Below are 17,729 nucleotides of genomic sequence, written 5' to 3' on the forward strand. Positions count from 1 at the left end.
GTTTATATTGTTAATTTATGTAGTCTCTAACTCAAGGTTGAAAGAATGATGAGTCCCAGCACATGAATACTGTAGCAAACAGCCCAGAGAAGATCTTGTACTTGCTGATATTTTGAGAAACAGATAATAATGAAGAAAAAGGCAAGAAAACACAACTAGAAAGAGATAAGCATTACCTTTGCTTTCAAGGAGAGATGCAATAAACTTTTGCCTGAAAAGCTACTTCCTGTCAGTTTGGGTTTTTATCACAACAATATTCATTATTTGCAATCCTGTTTTATTAACTTTGACCTTCTGCCTTTACACTGCAAAAGCACTTTCCCACAAATACACGAACACTTGACCTTAAGAACACAACAGATAAATGTCACCAGCTTTGTGAACTGAGAAAAGCTACTTGCCAAACAGTTTATGAAGTTTCTGTAATGCTTAGGCTCAAGAGGGAACAACATCTTGTGAGGTCTAAACCACCCACAGGAGTAAGGGACCTCAGTCAGAAATTACTTAGACAAAATGCCGTGAGCACAAGCAGCAAAACAAGCAGGAAATGGTTAAAGGAACATGGCCTGGCACCTCTAAACCTGAAAGCCCAAGTGCTTTCTCCTAAAACGTATACACTACCTGCTTAAGATCATTTCCTTTACCAAGCTTCTTTGGCAGAACAGATTAAGCAATCACTAACGATAAGCAGATAATTTTGGCAAGACGCTTAACTGTAGTTGTAAAAGCTTTTATTTCTTTCTCACAACATACAGCAGCTCTCTCAGCTTCCTAATTACATGCTTTCTTTATTCTTTTTAAGCATCAGCACAGAGTCTAAACACTAGCTGCTGAATACTGTGAAAAGAGATGTGTGTTGTACATTTAAAGGAAAAAAGAGCAGCTGTCACCAAGCAGAGCTTGATTCCAACAACAGGGAACTAGCACAACATCTCAACTGGATGCTGAGACATTGTGCTAGACATTAAACTCCAATAAAGAACAATTCACAACTCAAACACAATTCTGTTTCTTTTTTTCTCCCCCTCTAGACTTTTCTCCAATATTCTGTGTGGCAGCCAAGGAATTAAGGATGAAATTCAACGGTCACACTGAAAAACAGGCTTGCACACCAATATTAAGCTAAAGAACAAATTCCTTAACACAAGCTTTAAGTGAAAGCAGAAGAAATGCAAGCATCCGAACACAGACTGCAAAGCTGTAAGCTAAGTCCTGCTGCCCAGACCTGACTGAAGTTGCATCCAAGTGTCCCTCACAGAAGATCGAGACCACCCAAAGGTTAAGCGATCTTGTCATTAACTGCCCCAGACAATAGCTGTAGCAGTAACATTGTCCTGCAGAGGGACTTTGTCTTTAGGTCCCATATTCTTCAAACAAGCTGAACCTGGGCATAGCCATTGCTTCTAGCTCTGCATTTCTAAGACCCCTTCTGATGTGAAGTCTGGAACAACCATCTCGAACATTTTAAACCCAAAATCAGTATCAGTACCAACAACATTCTCAGATACTTAGACGGGCTTGTTGAGAGCCCCCCCTACTAACTCTGGGCATTTTAGCTTTAGCTGTGTGACGTGGCGGTGGGATGACAAAGCCAGCAACGCAGATGTCACACAGGGATTTCTTAACCGCAGGGCTTTCATTGTTGATGCCCTTGGCAGCAACCGAACTTCAGAGGCAGCAAAAGCCCCGTGACGCACCTTCCCAAACCTGAGTCCATCCCACTGTAAACCCAGAGCTCTTCAGGATTTCCACATCACTCCTACTGCCTCTTACGTGTTCAATTTACATGTGGCAAAATCCATTCCTCCTCCAGAGAGCAAAATCACATTCCAAAATAAAGTCCTCATTGCCATGGCGTGGTTGAAACCACTCAGCTCTGTACCTATCACTCATGCTTTCGTCAGCCGTGCTCCAGACCTCCGCACAGAAAGGTCTCAGACTGCCCTTTTGTGGCTTTTGGCTGTGGTCCCTCAAAGCAGCATCAAATGACCTTTCACAGTCACTGCAACTGTTTAGACTGCACAAAAGCAGCAGTTCTGGACAAACAAAATTACTGCAGGTCTGAGGCCAGGACTTCTTCATGCAACAGAACAGGCATTGCCCACCCTCCATCACATCAGCAGCAAAGGAGAGGCCAGGATGCTGGACCCGTGGAAAACAGAGGCAAATACAGAAATGCAGCATAACAATTTGCACGAGAAGTTGTACCAATCCTCAGCACGGTGGCATGAGCTTAGGTTAAACACATGCAGTTATTGAAACTTAGTATCATAGACAAAGGAAATTTTTGTCCATATATGAGTAAAGTCCAAGACTGCAGACTATATAATGCGATTTTGCATTTCTATAGAGCGTGAGTCATTTCGCACCAGGCAGCGACGCGTCACAGCATTACTGGGCATTTTAGTCAAACTTGACTGCTAAAGCTATTCTTTAGCACATGCACTGCACAACAAAAACTACTTTGTGTTCCCAACCTTGAACACTTCTCTGACAAATCTCCACTGTGTTTCCTGAAGAACTCAATACTTATGCCTACATATACATTTATAAATTAGGAAACTGAAAGTAATTATTATTCTACACAGCACAAAAGAAAAATTTCTAAGAAAATGCAATAAATTACAAGGACCTACCCAAATTCTTAGACATAGACCTATTATTCTCTCAATGCCTACGCAAGACTGTGACTGTAATACAGGGTAAGATACAAGCGTTTTTAATGAGAAATCCTGATCACATTGAAATCTGTTACAAAAACTCAATCAACTTCATTGATCTGAGATTTCATCTAGCCAAGAAAAATGCCTCCACACAGACAGAATCCCTCCTTTTTTTTTCCAAAACTTCTTTCTTCAAATCTGAAATACTGTTCCTTAATCTGTTAAGATCTCGCTGATAATGGAATTGAATATATGCTAAAAATACTAGTATAAAGACTCATCATCAGCTGACAATGTAGTATTTCCCACATCCAACAGGGACTCCAAGTCCTCCAGCAATTCTGTAGTGCATCTGGAACAGGATATGCTGAATAAATAAAGGTTCCCAGTCCTGGCACAAAACCATGCAAACACAGCAATGGCAGAGGTCCCCAGGGCATGGCAGCCCCAGAGAAATCAAAGGATCCTTTAAGGCTCCTACCTCCTCGTATGTCCAGATAGATAACAGCCAGGGGGGAAACAGCTTATGGGATTTTTGTTGTTGCTTGGCTGTTTTTTTGTTTGTTTCTAGTGAACTTATCAATGACTCCCAGAACTGGGATGGTTTCAGAAGCAGATCATCAACAAGGTGGCTTGGGATCACTGCTTATCCTCCTGAGCAGCGGCGAGCGCTTCTGAGCTGCAGTCTTGTTATTTTGCCCTTAAGAGGTTTGGCAACAAACTACAGACAAGAGCAGGAGCTGGGACACACTTTGTACTTTTATGAATGTTGATGTTGTCTTTTAAATAACCACTTACTAGAGGCTGAACTTTAATTTGGATAAAACAAACATCTCTTCCATTTGCTCTGACAAATCATTAAAACAAATATATCTCCAATTCCAGTAATATGCACAGAGCTTTTAAATGCCATATATAAGAACCAGTTTAATACAGAGACCAAAGATCATACAAGCAGGCATTGTAAATGCTCAGTAATGCTGGACTGGGTTAATAGGATTAAATAATTATAACTGTACTCGGAGCAGGAGGCTGGACTAGATGACCTCTAGAAGTTCCTTCCCGCTACGAGACTATCAGAGATATTCACCTGAATCTGGAACTAACTGCTCTTTTGGGGAGCAGGGGGAAGAAGGCCCATCAGAAGTTAACTTCTTCCTCCCTTTTCCAATTCCATGGACTCCTCCCTATGCTCCAAACAGCAGAACACTTTGAATTTCTTCCAAAGTAAAACTGGAGACTTTTCCTCTCAACTCTGACCAGTTTGACACTCGCTTATCCAGCCCGAGCGTATCAGCACAGCAGATGTCCGAGCACCCGCACCGAAGGGCTGCTCCTGAGTGCGCGGCGCAGGGGCAGGTCCTCTGGCAGGGGGACATGGGACAACCAAGTCCCAGTGCTGGGTGGCATCCTGCCAGCCCACTTCCCCCTTCTGCTTTAGAGTCTTGCTTAAGGTTGAAGAGTTGTGCAATATTTCATCACCCTTCCTCTCCATGGAGACAAACTAGAGACGAGCGACAAGCTCCACAGAGTGGATTTTCCTGGTTGTTCTCACATTAAAACGTTTTCCTCCCTCCACAACCCCCTGCTGAAGGACTCGCTGAGCAGCAATACACTCCTGCTTTGGCCTTAAAACAAGCCCTCCTTCAAAAGACCTTCTCCGTATTTTTAAGTTAGGTGTGGTTCCCTTTTGACATACTGACAGATGTCCACTGAGAAGATGAAAAAAGGTGATTACGTGGAAAAAAATCCCTAAAAGTTTAAATAAAGGGAATAACTTCCTTTACCTGCTTCCTTTCCAAGTAACACAAAGACCCTTCATATTTTCTTTGTAGTCACTCCAAACTGTGCTTGAGCTAAGCTGTTTCTACACTAACTCTCTCTCATGACTGAATTTAAGGATCGCTTTTACAGATGCAAACAAGCAATTGTGGAAGTGGTCCCTTATGAGATGGTGAGAGATGGTGTGCTCTTCTCCCTAGGCAGCACCAGCACTGATTGAGCTCCATTTCTCACACCATCAGTGGACCCTCTGGGTGGGCTCAGAACCACGCAGGACGGTGCTGAATGGGCTGAGGGCTCCTGGCCCTGGGGACTGCGTGCTCCATGGCTGTGTGCCTACCATGTACTGGGTTAGAGTCCTCACGAGCGGCTTGAGGAAAGAGATGAGCAGGGGCTGTGTATGGAAACATTTCACCACGTGCACTTCTGCTGGTCACGTTGCCTCTCGTTACACACTGAGTCCCTTTACAACCTTATCTCACGCCAGCCCTTGGGCTAATAGAGCCCTCCTTTCCCCAACACCTCGGACAGCTGAGCCGAGTTCCCCCTTTCCTCCAGTCAGGTAACACCACTGTTTTTCCCATCCCTTCAAAAGCCTGCTCAGCTCTTCGCTCAAGTCGGAAACAAGATTCCCACGGATTTAAGAGTATAACCACTTAAAGGCTTTGTGGATTAAACACGTTGAGGTGCTTTCATTAGGAGAGTCTCTTTTACCTGTATCTGGGCTGGGCTATATTTTATGCAAACTGCTCATTTGCCCTATCGGGCTCTGGGGGTGCTGGGCCATGGACAGATCTTTTAGTCTGCTTTGCTTGCTCTCATGTGATCACAGCTGTGATAGTCTCACTAAGTCCCAGAGGAGCAGGTAGGGAGCCCCCATTTGCTCATCCTGCAGAGCTTTGTGCTCCAAAGAGGCACTAGTCTCCTACCCAGCACAGTTTACTCCACTCTGAATGCAAACAAAATATGAATATATTCATCAACACACTTTTCCCCAGCTGCTAAGCCTGCTCTAAGCCCTTTTCATCCCTAGCAAGACATTCCCAGCGCTTTCTCGCCCTGGCGCCGGCTCTCCTGTGACTGCCCGGGAGCTGTTTCTGTGCCTCAATCCGCCGGCAGGCTGGATGGCGTCTCCGCGCGCCACGGCGCCGCGCTCAGGGCTCGCTCACGGAGCGGGCAGCGCGAGGCTCCCGCGGCCTACATGTACCTGATACAAATTGCCACACAACTGCATCTTCAGGCTGATGGCAGCCGGTTCAGGCTGATGCCCTAAATACTGCCCTTGTTTGCAGTGGGAAAATATGGGTACAAAACCAGTCTAGCTACCTGCCTTGCTAGTCTGACTTCTGTAATGTCCCCCCTCTCCTAAATTGTTAGCTTTACGCTCCCTTATCTACGCACACCTTCCCACTTCTGACCTCTTTATGTGGCATCTAATAACTCCCACTCCACCCAGTGAAACTCTGCTCTGCCTCCTCGGAGCTGGCACGTTGTCAGCGTGGCGCGGGAAGAGCGGACGGCTCTGGCTCATGCTCCTTGAAGGAATCCAGGGCACTTAACCTTCACAGAACATTATCAGGCCAGTTCCAACACGATGCCTGGGAATTAACCCCAGAAAATGGATCCTCCGTTCTTTTCCCAGGGCTAAATTAACTTAGCTTATTAGGCTGAGATGGCTCCTTATAGCTCCCTCAAAAGCTGACATTAAACACTTCACTATAATACAGGCCTGAACTCAAGAGGGAGTCTAACCAACGTGCAGCACACAAACAGCCCCACATGCTTAAATTTGGGCCTGTATTCCAGAGCTTTATAGATCCAAAGTCCAACATGTTACCCTGCAGGCAGGTCCAGTAGGAACTCTGAGCCTACAGGAGCCGTTGCCACACTTCTCTGCTGAAGTAACATGTATTACTGCTTCCACGTTATTTCTAAAAGCAATATAAAATTCTAGGTCTTGAAACACGAGAGAACAGTGAATACAAAGTACGGCTTGCATGGGCAGAATGGGCAATTAAAATACTTAAAACATTTAAGGCCCCTTTTATTGTAGGGAACACTCAACCGCACTGCATAATTCATGAAAATCCAGTGATAGGAGCAGAGTTACAGGCTTCATTCACAGGGCATTTTGAGTGCCTAGTTTCAACATAACTCTGGAGAGGGCACAACATCATTAGGTTTGATTTAGGATTTAGAAGTACACCCAAAGAAGCTGGAAATTTGGGTGTTTGGATAAGGACATTATTAACATGACACTATCGATACAGGAGAGATTACAGGATATTATCAGACCAGTCAAGGTGGCACAAGTAAACTGTGACAAACTTCTCTGCCCGTATAATTTTTACTTAATTTTTGCCCTACTGCAGATGGCTAGAGATTTATAATACTTTCATATAAACGTATGTCTCATTCTTAAATAATTTGTGTAAAATAAATAGATGCTTCCTCCCCACTAAAAAAAACAGCAACTGGTTTCCCGGTTTTGGCAAAACTTACATAATTATTTTCATGGGATTTATTATTACAATGCTTTTGTCTGAAAACTTGCTTTTCACAAATTTGGTATCTCCATCTGAAACTAGGCTTTTCAGAAAATATATTATTTCCAATTTTGTCCAAGTTTGATAAAGTATTACAGAAATTGGCAAAACATGGCAAAAAGAGTTCATATTTCCCAATTTTATGCAAAATGATTTCATTTTCTTACTTTTCTTACTAGCCTTGACAGAATCCAAACAGAGCATTCACAAGAGCATCACTACTCTTGCACAAGAGTAGCTATATTTATGTGCATCTTTTTCCCTGTGCATCAACGACTTTTTGTTCATCAGAGAGAGCGATCTGTGCCAGTCTGCTGCCCAAATGTGCCCACAGACAAAGAGGTGCTAAGCTCAAGGTCACGAATCCATCACACCAGCTCAGGGACAATGCTATCAATAACACCAAACCTCCCAGTTTGGACCTGTTCTTTCTTCTGTGCAGCAGGGTGCCATCCTAAACAGAAATGCTTCCTTTCTGCAATCCCACAGTAACAGGACCACAACTCAGAAGTGCAACAATAACAATAATGAAGATGCTGTAAAAAAAGTGTTCACCAAGTGAATGTTAAAAGAGCAACAGAAGATACAGAAAAGAAAATGTACTAATCCAGACTCAAACACTGCAGACTGGCAGTGTTGAGGGTGACAGAGCGCTGGAACAGGCTGCCCAGAGAGGTTGTGGAGTCTCCTTCTCTGGAGATCTTCAAAACCCGCTTGGACGCAGTCCTGTGCCACGTGCTTTAGGTGTCCCTGCGTGTGCAGGGGGGTTGGACTAGATGATCTCTAGAGGTCCCTTCCAACCTTGAGCATTCTATGATTGGCAGGCTATCTCCTTGCCTTCAAAAAAGTGCCAGATTTCTAAATGACTGATGGTGGTGAGGAGCATGTACAGCATGGAGTGGGTAAGATGGAAAAGGTACCTCCCTTTTTCACACACCGTTAGGGAGCAAGATGGGGCTAAACGGCTCCATCCGCTCCCAAACCGAGCAGCTTTCAGTTTGGTTTGTGCCTTTAGCCCCTCTGCGGTTTATTTTACCTGTATGTGGCTCAGGGGAAGCAGAAGCTTCAGCACAGGAAGTGATTGCTACGGATCACTATGAACTCACAAGACTTGAGCAATGAGTAGGAGCTTAAAAAGAAGTAAGCAAATACATAATGCTAACAAAGCACACAGGCTGCAACTGCTGATGAGCAAGCATACCCACCAGAGACATACTTAACCAGAAGTCTCTTTTGCAAGATATTTCCTCAAGTATGAAGCTATTTCTTAGAATTAGCTCCTTTCCTGCCTAAATTTACAGTTCACTTTTTTTGCCTCGCCTAGTGTTCACTAAAGAAAAAAAAGTTTTTCTTCCTGTGACAGCTGCTAAAAGAAACTAAAACAGCACAAGGGAGGGAGAGTTGCACCATGAAGTAACATCACTGCTCTTTGAGCATGGGGAAAGCTCTAGGACAGACCGAGGAAGTACAAGAGTTTTGATTGTGTCTCCCTTTGATTGTGATCCCAAAAGCAAACCAACAAAAAAGTGTGTGTGTGAGAGAGAGAGAGAGAGAGAGGGAGAGAGAATAAAAGGAGGGGGGAAAAAAACCAAGCAATTCGCACCAAAAGCAGAGTTCAATCTGCTTTCTTTAAAATCTTATCCTGACTTTCTTGGAAAAGAATTTCTAGGCAGTAGAGTGGGACTGCTGCTTCTGAACTGAGGAGATGACAGGCTTTGATTAATAATTTACTGTAATGCAGCTTCTTCCCTCAACCATGCAAACACCTACTGTGGCCCAGAAGCCAAAGCTGCAAGAGCTGCTTTCTCTCCAGGCAGGAGGGAGCACTGGTACCTTTGGAGCATCCTCCATCTTCAAAGACAGCACAGACACCAAATTCCACTTTCTAACTTTGACTTTACCTTTCTCTGAAGTGCTCTTGACAAAATCCTGAACAACTGCAATGACTTTCTAACTTCCAGTCACACATCTTACTCACCAGGCCAAGTAAGAATTTTACTTATTCATTGCTGGGGAGACGCACTATCTGAAATTCCAATTCTAAATCATTGCCTTCCAATCCCAGAGGGATATTAAAAATAGAAGACAAAAACTAGATGAAGATACCACGTTCAACCCTGGTGAAGTTCCTCCAAGTCAGTGGAATTACATTATACTTACATTGAAGCCTTACGCCAAGGTTATATCACATTTTTTATCTATCTGCAAGTCTTATGCAAAGAGGAGCATTCAAAACACCCACACAGTGAATGAGTCCTGGTTCTTTTCCACCCCTGTTCAAACCCCAGAGTTCAAGGGCAGAATTTCTAACAGCTGGACACTGCATCCGGAGTACGGAAACATGCAATCTACTTCTGGATTTACCACTGACCTGTTCCTTAACCTTGAAAGTCCTGTCATGCTCTCATATCTTATCTGTTATTTATTTTTATCTGATGCAAATAAATGTTTTAAAAAGGAATTGAGATCTACCTACCTGCCAAGCACTCTGAAAGAGATAAAAAGGGCTGTTATTATTCAAGACTGTTTAATTATATTTCTTCCCTGCTTTAGTTAAAAAAAAAAAAAAAAAAAAAAAAAGGTTTTCCCTACCATTTCACCTTAAATCTATAATCTGCATTCACAAGACCAGAAGCACTTGCAACCACAGAAACCAGAATTTTAAAAACTCTTGATTTCCTTTGAGCCCTGGATACTTATATTCTACTCCTAACGCTTCAATTCCTAATGTCACTGCAGTCACTGCTATTCATTAAACACAATATCAAAAATGTAATTTAATTAGGGTAGTACAAAAACTAATTCTCCTCAGAGGCTCGACGCTGTCTTTTGAATAGAAGGCATGTAAGGTTATTTTTGTTTCACAAACACAGCTGCTTATATTTGAGATGCTGTAGGAAATTAAAGGATATATTCTCCCAATATTGCATATAACTTCAATAACAAACATGCACAGCACCAGAACACTAGGGCTCTACGAAACTGAGCTCAAGGTGTAATCTATCATTTGATTAGCCCTTTGCTGATTGGGCTTGTTAAAAGCCTTTTTAAAACCTGCATCTTCAACTCTAACTTAGCATGAAACTCCATTCCAGCTGCAGCTTCCCTTCAGTGAACAGGAAAGGGAAATTAGCAATGAGAACACGTGCAGTAGGGAACAGACAATCCTAATGCACCAAAGTGAAAGTGCCATTAATACAACTGGAAATAGTTGGTTCTCAACAATATCCTTACAGCCAAAGTTTGTGAAAAGGGGGATGTTTGCTTTGTTTACTTGCTTGTACTAAGAATGGGATATATTTGTAAATGGCTGAATTATCTGTGTGTCCATAAAAACCACAGTGTTGCTGTTTGGATGGCACAGCAGAAAAAAATATATATATAGTGTGTATATACATATATATTTATATATACACAAAAAACCCCCACACACTTCCATTCTACAGATGCCCTTTATTCTTGAACTGCTGCTACATTGTGTGACTGACTGAACATACCTTCCTTATACTAATAGGAAGCAACTGTTTGGACTGCAGTTTTATGGACCAGATTCTGTTCAGCTATACAGTTATATGCATATGCCTAAATACTACATCAAGTCTCCCAGATTTCTATCAGCTTAACAAAGCAGAAGTTGTCCTTCTAGACATACGTTCCAGAGTCCAACACAAATTGTGTCTTGGAATGCAACTTCACAGTAGAAATTTGTGTTCTAGATATTTAGCAAATCCAAGGTAGCCTCAACAAACACTAATAAGAACAGCTTGGTGAAAGGCCAAGGCTCTGCCCCCCTCGCGTATTTGTCCCCGGGCACTGCGGGACTCTGGAGCCTGCCCTGCAGTTACGTTCCCCGGCGCGTGCCGCAGTGACGCAGGGAGCAGCGGGAGCAAAGGCTGGAGCGCCAGCGCCAGCCTCAGCTCTCGGGATGCCCGTACAAAACTCCGCAGCAAAGCCAAGAATCTATAAAAGGAGACATGCTCAAGGAGAAAAGTTCAGCTTCCATTCCATTATGCTGCACTGTTTTCTATTGCAATGCTACTTGGATTTTTATATACAAGTATTTCATGAATAAAACATAATGAGCCGCCTTCCAAATTGTACCTGCATCAGTGCTAGATGCTCAGCATGCAGGATTGATGACCCATCCACTGCAAGCTCCCAGGGCTGGATTGTCAGAGGTGCAGGGACAAATAGCTGCTCTCATCTGCTGACTTGTACGCTGGCCAGAGACTGAAAATCTCCAAGTTCCTTCTCCCTGCAGTCATGTTGCACTGGCAGGTTTCTCAGCATGCAATAAACACAGTTGCCAGTATAACTGCAATCCTACATCCAAAGAGCTGGTTTCTGCTCTTCTCACATTACCAGATATATTTTGATACTCAAAGCAAGCTTTGTGCCATTGGGCACGTATTTGTATTTTCTACCCATCAGTGCTCCAGGAAGCTTCAGTTTCAGCAGGACGGCTGCACAATCTCAAGTAGGACACATTGCCAAAGGTGAGCAAGACGCCCTTCGTACCATCACAGGACAAGAGACAAAAGGGAAGTTACTGTCCCCTACGTGCACTCACCTTCCTACATACCCAAACCACTCCCCACCTCTGCCACAGGACCACTTTTTCCCTTAAATATTCTTGCTTTGACAAGAAAGTGCAAAGCCGTGACTTTGCAAGAGCAAACTTCTCCAGAATTATTAAAAAGACAAAAACAAACAGTAACTAGTCCCAAAACTGTACAACTCCCCAGTCTCCACCTACATCACCGTAGGAATTTAAGGTGATCAATGAAACATCTATATTGTATTTTCATGACTGCTGGATTACATAAGAAGAGTATTCAGCTCTATCATCTGGCACAGACAAAAAGGAACAAATGCTGTAAGCACTGTCAATTTAAAGCTCTATACGTATAGATGTGTAGGACTGAAGAATGTTACTTTTTGTCCTTGCCAAGGGTTTCCTTCTGAAACATATATATTAGCTGTGATTATCTATTCAAGAACAGTTCAGACAATAGACTGAAGGCTGAAATTATTTTCTGTGCTTTTTTAATTCTACAGTTGTAAGCGATTTCCCAAAGAGAACATCAAATTATGTAACAAATATGAGGAACAGGATAGAAGATCTCTACTGAGGCCTTGGACTCATCCTGCCCAAATCAGGTTGGATGTGAAAGACAGTATCTCTGATAAAGTGCATGGTAAATAGGAAGGAAATACATTTGCAAGTACTGGCCAGTAAAGAGTTTCTTTTCAGGTAAAAATGGCAAGTTCATGTTTCATTTGTACAAATTTTATCCTTCCTTGAATAGACCAAAGTACATCAAGTCTGTTTGCTAGCAAACATTCACATAAATAAAACCTTCTTTTGTATTAACCCAATGCCAATGTGCTCTTTCAGAAGGCTTACATATTATACCTAGGCTAATATTACTCACCCACAATAAACGCAGAAAAGAAAAATGGACAGGAAAAAAAAATACCACCAGGAGTTATTCTCCCTGAGGAATAAAGTGGTCTTCATCCCGACTTGGTTTTCAACCTGAAAGACTGGACCGAAAAGCCACCTAAATCAATGTAGTTAGAGAAAAATCTAGGAGAAAAGAACAGGCATCCGAGCAGCCACTGCCACCAGCACTGTTCTTGAAGGCCGTTTTCTATTGATTTTTAAAAAACTTACTGCTAAAACCAGATGCACAATCTGAAAAGGCAAATGTTTTTCAGGATGTGCAAGCGACAACATCACAAAGCATGTACTTTTTAAGTTAAACCACTTTCAAAGGCAAAGAATAACAAGTTTTGCTTACAAAATCTGCTCCCCCTGAGGCTCTACGGACAATGGAGTCACTTCTTGGTTCTCATTCTCTTGGAGCCTCTTCCTTCACTGCCAATAGAAGGTTCAAGAACCCACAGTGTGCACAGGCTAACAACAGCTACTGACACCTGCATTACAAATGGGATAGTTGCATTAATTACCCGCCATGCATTTCTCAAAAAAAAGTAATTTCCACTATCTGTGATATGCTAAAGCTAAGAAATATGCAATGTGCTGTTGATACAAGGATGTTACATATAAAAGTAATTAAAAAAAAGGAAAGAAAGGAAAAAAAGCACAAAATACGTGAACTCATGATCAAAAGTAGGTTTCCTCAGCCAGCCAGCATCATGGCTGAGCTTTTAAAGCATCCTAAGTAAGTTCTCAACTCACATGCCTCTGAGCACTCTGAAAAATCTCAGATCACCTGTTTTTATGCTGAGATACTGGCCTGGCTGCAGCTTTAGAGCACATCAGATCTTCACTCTCCAGGCTTCCTGCCTTCCTAAACAGAAACACCGCTCTAAAACACTCCTATTACGCATCAGAAGATGCAAGTCCTCCCGCCACCTGGGCTATCCCACGTGCACAGCCACCACAACGAGGGCTGCAAAGAACAATATGCGGAGATACACCTACTTACATCAAAAGATTTCAGACTGAAAACAGGAAAACGGATAAGACACAGAGGTTGAAAGCGACAGGAGGCAAATTTTCATCAAGGGCAGAGCTTCCTGAAGGTTAATAAAAAAGTACTTCAAAAAAAAAAGGAAAAAAGAAGAAAAAATAGGTTAAAAAAAGATTACATAAGACTCTTGCATGAGCTGGGCCTGCCCTCGCTTACCAACTAGTGGGAGGGGATACAATGCTGCAAGACTTCTGCTAGGCTTTTCATTAGACAAATGAGTTATTACTCAGGGGAGGACCACTCATTGTAAGTGGACAGAATAAAAGTGGCCCCATTCCAGCCCACTTGAGTATTGGCATTTAAATTTAGCCTAACAGCACAGTAAAAAAGTTCCTTACCTGAAGCCTGAGATCTGTGCCCCGCAGCAAGGCTGCACGCCTGCAAGTTCTGGTTGCTGGAGGAAGCTGCCACCAGGTCACAGCCTGGCAGAGCAGGGTGCAATTTGCCCTTGCGACAGCAGAGCACGTAGTGACAGCGCTAGAAGGGCACCCCGCAGCGCACAGTTCCCTGCAGAAACGCCAGCAGATGCTCATGACTCAGAGCTGCCATGAGAATCCTCCTACCAGGCCGGCACTTGGATGGAGAGCCATGTACACGCACTGTTTGCAGTGGCAGAAATACAACGGGTACAAAAATTCCAGGAGAAAAATCGTCAAGGAAATATACCGCAAATTCAAGGATTGCAGATGTAAAGACATACTGACTTTTTCCTATAGCAAACAAAAAAGCAATAGCATGTCACAGCGGATTTTTGGCAATAGCTTTAAAAAGCTATTAAAAGTTAACCACTGATCTTTTGGTAAAGCACATAATTATTTACTTAACTGTAACTTTAGATAAACTAAAGTTGACACGCATCAAGCAAAGATTACAGAAGGAATAAAGAAATAAACCACCCTAACATAAATAAATTCACAATTGTTTACTTTTTTCCTGGAATCTCTAAACTCAGAATTTAACCCTACTGACAACTGCATTCGCAATAGGATAACCCAAGAGCTGCACATAAAGACACAGGGAAGACGAAGCCTAAAAAAGAGATGGGGGGAGGTGGGGGGTGGAGAAAAAGGTCCAAAGCACTGTGTTTTAGCCCCAACAGTTGAGTGGTTCAGTAGAAAGTCACAACTGGAGCTACTATACACATTTCAGAGAGAAGTGTGGGTTACTTCAGCTGAACAGAAAGCCTGTTTCAGCATGGAAATAGCAGTTTTTGAAAATATCAGGATATTGTCACTTCCTTAATATTTATTCACATTTCTGAATGAATTTGGTAAATAAAGATTCTCTTATCCACTTGCTTCATTCTTGAGATTTTTGTCTCGAGGGTCTGTCAGCCTTCAAATATTATTCTCATTCCTTAGTCACGTGTCCTGGCACAGTCCTCCTTCCCTCCAGTATTCCTCACCGTCCTCCGGGAAATTTGCCAGTTTTTGTCATCTGCCCCCATGCTCCTTTGGGGACGCTAAAGCACAGAATTAATTTCACTCTCTCCCCGAGCAAAGCCTGTCTCCTCTGTTAACAGCCACCCTTGGCATCTCTCACCCCTTTGATGCACAAAGGTATACGGTTACATAAAGGATTCTGTGCACTCCTTTCAGACTCTGCCTGTGCTTGTTCTATCAGCTTGCAAAATAAACGAGCTAGTAGATGCAGTGCTAATACTCCCACTTTGTATACACCCTTATTAACCCGTGTTATTTTTGCCACTTCCCACACTTGTTTAGCTTGTGCCGTACATGTATAGCCCCAAATGCATCACTGAGGGAACTAGTGGTGGTCGGAGAGAATAGATCACATATTCAAACCTGGATGTTTTGATTAAATGTATATACGTGTTATTCTGTTTATTCATTTTTTCCGGCCACTCCGTTGCCCAGCACCTTGTCTGCTGCATTCTTCCTGAACGAACCCTGCAGGGGTGGCTGGTGTTCGCGTTTCCACCGCGGACCCGGGCCGCCCTCCCGGCGGCTCCGCGCGCGGCGGGGCTCGGGGGGCTCCCACGCGCGGGCAGCACCGGGCCGCGGCGCCGGGGAGCGCTCGCCGGGGCCGCCGCTGCCCCCTCCGCGGCCCCGCACCTTGTGCCGCCGGGTCACCGCCCGCCAGGCGCCCAGGAGCCGGCGCTGCTCGCAAGCCGAGCTCGGCGCTCGGATTTGTTTACCCAGGAAGTCTCGTATTTCCCCCAAGGGACGATAAACCTGGCAGGAGGGCAGCGACCCGCGGCACGACGCGACACGGGCAGAGCGCGGCCCCCGCAGCCGGCGGGGCGGCCCGGGGCCGGCGGCTCCTCCTGCCTCGGCCGGCTCGGGGGCGCCGCTGCTGCCCCGGCCGCCCACGCGCGGCAGCGAGCGCAGCGCGGCGGAGCGGATCACGCAGCCGCGGGAGGGAGGCAGCGCCCCGCAGCCTCCCGCGATGCCTCGGGCAGCAACCCCCGAGCCGCAGCGCCAGCCGGGCGCTACCGGGGGAAAGACACCGGGCCAGGCCACCCCCCGGGCCGCCGCCGCGCTCACCTGGCTCGCCTTGTGGAACTGCTTCTTCAGCCCCGCCACCGACATGCTGTCCCCGCGGCGCCGCCGCCGCCCTGCGCGGGGCCAGGCCGGGGAGCGGAGCGGGGGGCCGGCGCGGCGGGGCCCGGGAGCGGCGCGGCGGGGCCGAGCGGAGCGGGCGGCAGCTCCGCGGCCGGGCCGCCCTCCCGCGGCGGCGCCCGCGCCCACAGCCCGCGCCGCCCCGCGCGCCTCCAAACATCGCGGACGCGGCGCGCGCGGCCGCCGCCGCCACCTCATTGGCCGCCGCCGAGGCTCATGCAAATGAGAGGGCCAGAGGCCCCACCTCATTGGCCCCGGGGGCGCCCACGCGGGGGCGCCGCGCGCGGGAAGGGCCCGGCCGCCCATCGCCCGCCCGGCCCTCCGCGACCCCTCGCGCTTTTCATATGGGCCTCGGCGCCTCCCTAGAGACCTCTCGGGCCGCAGCTCTGAGCCGTGTTTGGAGGAGGAGGAAGCCTGTCTTTGTACACTGTTATTAAATTGTAGCTTTTAAGGTGCAAGAGCACTTCTAGCAATCGTGCAAAGCTCCGTGCTGCAGGTCAGTGCCAAAGGCACTTTGCAGCCCAGCTCAGTCCTGTGCTCCAGCCCCTCGCCTCCAGCAGAGAGGCAGATGGACTGGGAAGGAATGCAGGGAAAAGTCTGCTCAGTTGTTTGCCGATTGTACACCTAATATATATGCACATATTCCCACCACACATACACATAAAGACATGGTTATGCCTACACTGATGAAGCAATTTTGGCCTACTCTTGAGGCAGAAGATATGCTCCATAATATGTTGTTGGCTGCAGGCCACACGATCCCATGGGAAGTGATTCCACTTGAACCTTTGCACGGACCGGGGAAGGCGTTTGCAGATCACCTGTGAGGGTTGCAGTACAGCCTTCTCAGCTGCCTGCGGCTGTGGTTGCTGTATAAGCCTGTAAGATAGGAAGATGATTCTGGAGAGTGTAGTTATTTACAACACAGACATGGAGCTACTGGAGTGAGTCCAGTGCCGGGCTACAAAAATGATGAGGGGACTGGAGCATCTCCCTTAGAGGAGAAGCTGGGGGAGCTGGGCCTGTTCAAGCTAAAGAAGAGAAGGCTGAGAGGGATTTAACCAATGTGCACAAATACTTTAAAAGAGGGTGTCCAGAGGAGGGGGGCAGACTCTTTTCAGTGATAGGACAAGAGGCAATGGCCACAAACTGAAGCACAAGAAGTTCTACCTGAATCTGAGGAAGAACTTCTGAACTGTGAGGGTGGCAGAGCACTGGAACAGGTTGCCCAGAAAGATTTTGGAGTCTCCTTCTCTGCAGATATTCAAAATCCACCTGGACATGATCCTGTGCAACATGCTCTGGGTGACCCTGCTTGTGCAGAGGGTTGTACTAGATGATCTCCAGAGGTTGTTTGCAACCCTATTCATTATGTGATTTTGTCATTCTACATACCAATATGAACCAACAGGTAACAGCAGACTTACCCAAAGCATCCAGGAGTGAAGCAGGCCTGGCTGGCTGTTCCTCTGCAAAAATTCCTCTTTACAGGAAAGGCAGGAGAGACAGCGAGGACAGTGGTGGGTAACATTTGCTTCTGAAGGCAAGCAGTAAGGAAAAGCCCTTGCAACATTTTGGACTGAGTAATGGTTAAAAGAGCTCTGCAGTCACGAGGCTATCTGAGACCACCTGTGAAGAGGGAAAAGGAATATTCAG

At 45.5% G+C, this 17,729-nt stretch overlaps 1 protein-coding gene across 1 annotated transcript in view; it reads right to left on the reverse strand.

The window, feature by feature from the left end:
* The window catches only part of SH3GL3 (SH3 domain containing GRB2 like 3, endophilin A3), a 42,551-nt gene extending 26,437 nt beyond the window's left edge, over nt 1–16,114 (reverse strand). Inside the window, exon 1 of the mRNA XM_088539866.1 lies at nt 15,999–16,114. Within this exon, the coding sequence (XP_088395992.1) occupies nt 15,999–16,043 (45 nt within the window). The 5' untranslated portion in view covers nt 16,044–16,114. The remainder of the gene's footprint in view (nt 1–15,998) is intronic.
* Between the last annotated feature and the right edge of the window lie 1,615 nt (nt 16,115–17,729).

This window comes from Tinamus guttatus, unplaced genomic scaffold (assembly GCF_059628265.1).
Source record: "Tinamus guttatus ecotype Peru unplaced genomic scaffold, ASM5962826v1 Tinamus_guttatus_pri_ptg000004l, whole genome shotgun sequence".
NCBI classification, from domain to species: domain Eukaryota; kingdom Metazoa; phylum Chordata; class Aves; order Tinamiformes; family Tinamidae; genus Tinamus; species Tinamus guttatus.